The sequence below is a fragment of the Nelumbo nucifera genome, chromosome 1 (assembly GCF_055504915.1).
Source record: "Nelumbo nucifera cultivar China Antique chromosome 1, China Antique-T2T, whole genome shotgun sequence".
NCBI lineage: Eukaryota > Viridiplantae > Streptophyta > Magnoliopsida > Proteales > Nelumbonaceae > Nelumbo > Nelumbo nucifera.
In genome coordinates this window covers 139,314,026-139,322,319 of record NC_142649.1, presented here as the reverse complement: position 1 = coordinate 139,322,319, position 8,294 = coordinate 139,314,026, and the positions used below count along the sequence as shown (strand labels likewise).

At 35.7% G+C, this 8,294-nt stretch overlaps 1 protein-coding gene across 3 annotated transcripts; it reads right to left on the bottom strand.

The window, feature by feature from the left end:
* Window positions 1-4,121: 4,121 nt before the first annotated feature.
* On the bottom strand, window positions 4,122-8,044 carry LOC104585713 (G-type lectin S-receptor-like serine/threonine-protein kinase B120). Of its 3 annotated transcripts, none has more exons than XM_088894461.1 (7): window positions 6,594-8,044; window positions 6,217-6,330; window positions 5,742-5,914; window positions 5,402-5,612; window positions 4,961-5,198; window positions 4,722-4,809; window positions 4,122-4,622 (listed from the first exon to the last, which is right to left on the bottom strand). In XM_088894461.1, exons 1-7 carry the CDS (start codon window positions 7,879-7,881, stop codon window positions 4,311-4,313), a joined length of 2,424 nt encoding a protein of 807 aa, XP_088750587.1. In that variant the 5' UTR covers window positions 7,882-8,044; the 3' UTR covers window positions 4,122-4,310. The 3 variants fall into 3 exon arrangements, with proteins under 3 accessions (XP_088750587.1, XP_010240983.3, XP_088750586.1); XM_010242681.3 differs by having other exon boundaries at window positions 4,722-4,872; window positions 6,594-8,043; XM_088894460.1 differs by having other exon boundaries at window positions 4,722-4,872; window positions 6,217-6,327; window positions 6,594-8,043.
* Between the last annotated feature and the right edge of the window lie 250 nt (window positions 8,045-8,294).

The following is an 8,294-nucleotide window of genomic DNA, read 5'->3' as shown; positions in this document are numbered from 1 at the left end:
TTGCATCACACATGATCTCAAAAGGCAAATTCCATATGGGGGCCAAAACTATGGGAGATTGGATCAATTTCTCTTTTAAACAATTAAATGCATGCAAACAAGCACTATCAATCACAAACGGTGCGTCCTTCACTAAAAGATTAGTTAGAGGCCTAGAAATTTTAGAAAAGTCCTTAATGAACCTTCTATAAAAACCTACATGTCCCCAAAAACCTCTTACTTCTTTTAAGCACAATTAATTCAGTTAAGTGTACCTTAGTCAAATGTGCGTATAATGATGAGAAAAGTGTCAATCCCACAGAGACTACATCGCAGTACCAAATCAATTTTAAACTAACCTAAGTCGAACTCGTGAATCAATTGAGTGAATAAAAATAAAAGAATTAATGCAAATCCAAGAACTTAATAAAAACTAAATTGATGGATGAATGCAGCTAGGGTTTATATTTCACTAAATCAAGGTTATATAATTACCTATTTAATCCAACTCAAGACCGAAATTACCCTAAGATATATTAAAGTTATTTGCATGTGATGGTGGATTTCCCTAAATTAATTAATAAGTTTTCTCAAGTCATATTAATCCTTTATTAATCCAATTCTACCATTAAATTTCTAAGTGATTGTCAAAAGGAAAAATAAGCATTTTCTTTGGAAACCTCTAATCGTAGAAGGGGATTTGATTCACTAAGCATCATTGATTCCCACACATGAGATAATCATCTTTCGATATCATAGTCTATCATGCGATTTTTATTGCCTAGGGATCTAATTCATAACAATCCTTTAGTTAGCCATGCATGAATCATCCAATCATTAAAAGATTGGTCAATTCTTTTAAAGCATTAAGCATAGCAATAAAAATTCCTCATGCAAATAGTAAAGGTCTTGAATTGAATTAAACAAATAACTATATAATCTTAAGATCAAAATCCATCTAAACCCTAACTAAGAGAATTTAGCTAAATATCATTAAATTCAATATACTCAAGAAAATTAAAGGGGAAACATATCAAGAACACATCAAAGAATGAATAGAATAATAAGAAAACATTAGCCTTTGAAGGTAGAAGACAAGTGTAGCAAGTAAGTCTTTCTCCCTCTTGAATTCAGATTCTTCCTCTCTTTTTTTCTGGCGTGTTGAAATTGCTTCCTCTTCTCTTCTGATGTGCTGAGACTGCTTCCTCTTCTCTTTTCTGCTGAATTCTCTCTAAGGATGTGCCTCATTGCCTTGAATCTATGGCCTTTTTTATAGTGCAGCCTCCCCTCAATTGCTTCTCAATACAGATTCCTAATTCAAAACAAATTAGGTCTCCTAGTCTTTATCTCAATTGAATTCCTATCTCTTCTGCACTATCAACTGCTAGACCCAAAAATTGTAGCTCGAATTGCACTTGGTTGGCGGTGGAATTAGGTTGAGTGATACACACAAGAGTTGTAGCCCTATCTCTTAGATTTAATTATCCATTTGAATCACCTCAATCCGAGTTGTAGGTAGAAAGTTATTCCCAAAATTCGGGAACTATATCAAAACAAGAAATTTCCCAATTTTTGTGCATACATATCAAATCCAATTTCAATGGATTCTCTCCTTCATGGCTACACCATGGAGCATCATTGTTGCATGGTCATTCCTCTATGATTATCTTGATCAATTAAATCGAACTCCTCCTTAAAATTGCCCAATTAAGTTCTAAATCATCTTGCAAGACAATTTCATTATAATTAGTGCAATACCATGCTAATTCCAAAAACATTATTACCAAAATCATCAAGTTATAGGTATGAAGATATGTACAAATACATGCTACTTGTTGAAGCATCTTCAGTTTGCTTACTTGATGTGGTTTCAGTATACTCATAGATATTTGTTGTGGTTGGTAGCAAGTGGTTTGTTCCTTAATAGTTGGTAATGTCACCGGCCATTCTACATTTGTTGTGGCCGGATCACATGGTCTATTCTTTGGGAGGGTTGCCTGTTTGGATCACGTTTATGGTCTATTATTTGACATTTTGTTTTACATTCATGCAAGGGTTGTAAGATGATTGCCAAAATGTTCATTCCAGCCATTTATATGCTTCTTATGTTTTTGTTTTCTCATAATCTTCTCTCTTACATTGGATGTTTTGGCCCTTTGCATGAATAGCTTCTCTGCTTCAAACACTTAGTATTTTTTTGAATAAGAGAAGAATTTCGCATAGGTTGTAATTTTTTCCATTTAAAAGGGACAAACAAGCAAAGCTTTGCTTGTGGAAGAGCCAAAACACATGCTATGGTGACAGAAAAGATGATAATTTGTGTCTTATGTATTTGTTATTAGAACTGATCAAAGTGTTTCATGTGTTTTAGGTGCTAATTATTACAGAATAACTCAAGGTTCTGCTTAAGTGGAGCTGAAGGTTATATGGGCTGGTCTTCCTTTTGTGAAAGAAGACATTATTGCATAACTGATACTTATTGCAACTTGCAATTTCTCTATAATTCAATAGTACACATTACTGCATAACTGTATAATATATTCATTGTTACATATACAACAATTGTATAATTCTTGATACAATTTTAATGTAGGCTTTATTTCTGCATTTTTTTTATATTTTTTGAAAATTTTAATAATATATTTCTGCAATTTTTTTATATTTTCTGGGCTTTCATATAATTTTCAATGTTTCATTTAGTTTGGATTGGATTGGAACCGGTTTGTATGGGGTTTGGACCAGATTTGGGCCAATCCATTTGTAAATGGACAAATGTTGGATTGGATGGGATATGATTGGACCAAATCAAGTCCAATTGACAACCTTAGGTGAGAGTTATTACGTTAAATATTAGATTTAATGTAAAGGAATTGAACGAGATGAATAGTAGTTCTAATTACAATAGTTTATGCCTTCAGAATAAGGGACCAAATTCAAAAGGGTATTTTAATCAAGAAGAAATCCATAAACTCATCATTCATGCTTTTAAAAAATAACCAGTAAGTGCGTACATGCTTTGCATGTGGCAATTTATGATGATGATGATGATAAATAATATGTTTCTAAAATTTTTTATATTTTTATGTCTATAAAAAATATTCTTATTTGCCACACTTATTTTTGTTTAATATGACGAGTATATGATATTAGAGATGTATCCAAAATTTTCTACATTTTTTTGTTTTCTTAATTACATTGCGTGTTTTCATATTTTAATAATTTTTATTATTAGTAACTATTACATCAAGAGTTGACACGTTTTGACCCAAAAGGTTAAATTGTTAATTCGCCACCATACAACAAAACAACTCCATTTTTTGGTTGGTTTTAAATTTGTACTTTATTTTTACCATCAATAAAAATAATTATTATTTATGATACATATTTTTTTAATATGGTTAATTAATATAGGATTAAATGAAAGAATGTGAGTTAATCCTAAATGTAAAACTTAATGAAAGGGAATTAAATGAGAAGAAATGTAGTAATTTAAATTAATTACGTTTTATAATCTTATGATTATAGAGACCAAATTCAAAAATAGAAGTATTCTAACTAGAAAAGTAGTTCAAATTACACTCACACTTTGCATGCCTTCCCAATGATGCATTCTTAGATTTAACTCTTTGTGGTAGTTTGGTTTCATAATTCAATGGTCAAGCTCTTTTTACTTTTCCTTTGAAGAATTTAGTGGTCAAATTTGGTTAGCTGACTTGACAAATGAAGTGAAAAGTATTGAGTAAAATACCAAATATTGAGTAATCGGGTAGTTTGTATATTGAAGTATATTTGTCATTGTTTTCTCCTCTCTTTTAATAGAACCCGGTCGCTTTCATAACATATTTGTTTTCAGCAAACTTTCATTTATTTAATTTTTATTAGTCGGGCTACACAAAGGGGCCGTGGGCCGTCTTCCAAATGGGCCAAACTTATAACCCCCCCCCCCCCCCCCCCCCCCCCCCTCCTCCAAACAGCTAGAGAACCTACCAACTGAGACACTATCAATATATATATGGTTATGGCATTTTGAACCACGTGGAATGGAATGAAAGTTCTTAGCTTTTATTAATAGACTTATTCGTATCTCATTTAACAAAAAATAAAGCAAAAAAAATCCAATAATATCTGGAAATTCAACAAAATAATGAAATAATGAGTAATATTTATTGTTGATATAAGAGCAGACATCCATCTCTTTATTTCTCTCTCAAACTGTAAAACAAAATTCTGTAAGAATATCTCCATCAATAGCATAATGCATCCCACTCAGTACCTATCTAGTATACCAGAACAAAGGAACTAATTATAATGCATTTGTGAATTTGGAAGATCTATCTGGGCTCTTCCATGGTAATTGTCACATAGTTTATGGAGTATTGGTTTGTAAGTGTGTTCAAAGGCGAAGAAACAGCAGTGGATTTTCTCACTACAGAAAAAGTAGGTTCTTTGGGCAATGGCAAGGACACGATTTCATTGCTCAGCACTGAAAGAACTGAAGACATTGTTGGTCGCTCAACTGGATCCTCCTGGACGCACAAGAGTCCCACATGAATGCATTTCACAACTTCATTTGGAAGAAATGAATCCTTAATTGATGGATCAATAAGTTCCACAGCTCTACCCTCTATCCACAGTTGCCATGCCTAAAATAGTACATTGATCATTTCTTCTGGAAGAAACTATTTGAACCATGTTGCACCATATAAAGCAAATTAAAAGGGAAAGGTGCTTTTAATACTTACATGTCCCAACAGGGATGGCGTTGGGTTGGTAGAGTTCATGCCTGTGTTCCTTTTACCACTTACAATTTCCAATAGTAGCACTCCAAAGCTGTATACATCTGATTTTTCAGAAAAGATCCCTTTCCAGGCATACTCAGGTGACATATAACCACTGTATGTCATTCCAAAAGATTAAAAAAAAAATGGGTAGCACAAAAAGTATTCAAAATAATGTTAATTAGGATATAAATAAAACTCACTGTGTTCCAACCAATCTACGAGTGTTGGCTTGAGTCTGGCTCAAACCAAATATCTTTGCCATCCCAAAATCTGAAATTTTGGGGTTCATCTCTTCATCCAACAGTATATTGCTTGGCTTTAGGTCCCTGTGGATGACCTTTAATCTAGAATATTTGTGTAGATAAAGAAGACCTTGAGCAATCCCTTCTATGATGTGAAAACGCTTATGCCAATCCAAGGATGCTTGTTTGGTGGGATCTGATGATAGATATTTCCATCACAAGATTCAGATCAACATTGCAATTTAACAGTTAAGAAAAATCAAGTAACTTTTGTAAATCAAATTTCTGATATATGGGTAATTGGGTATTTATAATTATTCTTGATCAGCTAGCCTAAGCATGTTGTATTGATATTAAATTAAAGTCGTAGAAACTGGAACCACTAAAACAATGACCAACCAAACAGAAGTTTGTTCAAGCTTTTGTTCGGCATGTACTCGTATATCAGTATCTTTTCGTTTCCTTGTACACAGCAACCCAAGAGTCTAACAAGATTTCTATGCTGGAGCTTAGCAATTAGTTTTAATTCATTCATAAACTCCTCAAATCCTTGTTTAGACTCCTTAGAAAGCCTTTTGACAGCTATTTCTTGACCATCAGGCAAGCATCCCTGAAATTTTTGGAATATGCATTTTAGATCCTCTTTGTAAATAAGAACAATTTTTTCGACATTTGAACTTGAAACAACCAAGGGAATTCTTTAACTGTAAAAGACAGACTAGGAATCCAAGTGCATTACCTTGTAAACAGGGCCAAAACCACCCTCTCCCAATCTGTTTGTTGCAGAAAAGTTGTCGGTAGCGGCCAGAACACTACCAAAACTGAATATAGACAGCTCTGGAGCACAATTCTTGCTTATAAGCAGTTCAGAATCGTTGTAGTTAGCTTCAATGTTTCTTTTTTCTTCCCCACCTATTTTCAAAGAGACAGAAAAATTAAGCATTCATTGTGTGGAACGGGGGGTTACCCTTTGCTGGTTGTCGGGTAACTTATAATCTTGAAGACCCAATCCATCATTTCTTGTTGTGGCTTGGGACATGAAAAGAATGCTCCAACTCCAAGAAAACGATAATTAGCATACTCTAATTTCAACGTTTTTATCTGTATTTAGGGTACTGATTTCCTATAATTTGTGTGTTTGGAGAGAAAGAGAGACAGAGAGACAGAGAGACAGAGAGAGAGAGACAGAGAGAGAGATTTCTTTTTAAGCTTACCCCACCAAAGAACATAAACAAAAGCACCGATAAGAAACAATCCGCTAACAACTGTTGCTACTGCAATTGCTACCAGACGTCTCTTCTTATCGTCAGTAGTTCCACCATTTACTGCTGCAGTGCACGAGGTAGAAAATCAATAGCCCAGCCATATAAAGCTTTACGGTCGAAAAGAATGATATATTTTATTTTTGGCTACATAAGCAAACGAAGATAACAAATTAAGAAAAGAAACAGAGCATATTTCTGTGGTTAAGCCTCTATTTATACTCGTGGCATACGTGCTTTAAGGTCCATGGAAAGATTAGACAAAAATTAACAATTAGAAACATCCTGTATATTCCAAAATGCAAATCAAACAAAGAAACAATGAGTACCTAACTCAGAACCATCAAGTCGTACATAAAGATCTAATCCGCCATAATAATCCTGCACAAGATCCATGAAGTCTGCAACCCAAATCATACACATAGAAGCAAACCCATCGCTAAAATTACTAAAAGCATAAGCTGTACAAGAGCAATTCCGCCGGCAATCAGTTTCACAATCTGGCATACTCAAATTTCTCTGTGTGATGGAATGATCGGGTAGTTTCATTCTTTCGAACCTCAAAAACCCGTTTGTCTTGTCACAACTCAGTTCCCTTTGCCTCTCGCAGCCTCGAGACCAGTTTCCCATATCCCACTCATCGCCAACTCTAGGCTCGAACCCTATCAAACATTTGCAGAGCGGTTGGGAAGAGCTGTTTTTAATCTTTTGATCGCAACTGCCATTCGGACCGCAACGACCATAGAAATCACATCCCTGCGGCACTGATGATAACACATCCCACTGATTCTTGTCTTGCAGCCATGAAAATGTCACGAGTTGCCCATTTTGATCTAACTTGTACCTCAAAAGGTTCAAATTCTGTGACAGACTTACTGTCATGTAAACCCACTCGTCGTTGACAAAATAGCTATTAAAGCCGGCGTAGTTGCCGGTGGGCGCAGCTCCTCCTTGAAACAGCCGACCATCCCAAACGTCGCCTCTCACGTATGGATTCGACTTTCGCCAGATAAAAATATGGATAGACCTCTGAACGTCGACGCCTAAAGAAAATTCTCCGGGTGCTGGGTCTTCTTCGTTTGTCCATGATGTTAGACTGATGCTTTGGCCAGTCTTTAGATTCAAGCCAATTCTCATGTTGGGTAAGAGTGTGTCGGAGGGATGATCGAAGCTTTGCCACAAGTCGGTCTGATTACTGTGTCTCAAAACAAGATTGCCGGAATCCATTAGTAGCCCAAATGTGTTGTTTCTACCAATATCGGCACCTGAAGCATTCGATGACCATATAACGTTTCCCTTTCCATCCAAAACAACAATATTCCCATCGTCGTTGACCGTAAAACTCCCGGAAGATTTCTTTGTAAGGGGTTTTTCCCTGTTAGCAACCCAAACGACTGTCTGTACGGGAATGTTATGGTACCATATACCGAGATACCGCTTGGTAGAATTGCCAGGACGGAAGAAGCCTAAGGCGAAGGTATCTCCAGCCGAGACTAAAATCTGGTTCTCGGTTATCATTTCCCCTGATTTAATCCTATCGTTTCCAGTGACGCAAGTTAGCAAAAGCGATGAGGACAAGATGAAGAACGGAAACAATGAAAGAACAGAGCACCCCATGAACGGGTCTTTTGATTTTGAGATCTTATCTGTTTTTTACTTCTTCTTCTTCATTTCACTTTTCCATTTCGCCAGCGGAAACAAGGGTAAAATATAGTTGTTGCGTGATTGAGGGAACTTCCTTCGCAATAAGTCTGTACAGTTTTGTGTTTTGACCGGATGCCATGGTGCTACTGCTACCTCAAAGGTTGAAATGGAGAAAGGCAGGAAAGGGAAGAAATAAAATATAAAAAAATCCAAAACACATGCCTCGCCGCACATCGGAATATCTCCCGTAATTTATGGGAGATGTTCCCAATACAGTGTGGGATGTGTCTGTGAGGCCGGTGTGAGGCGCGCTCAGTGAGGAATAATCTCAATTCTGAATTCATAGTTCACATACTTCATACACTGTTTTTTCTTTTTCATTGTTT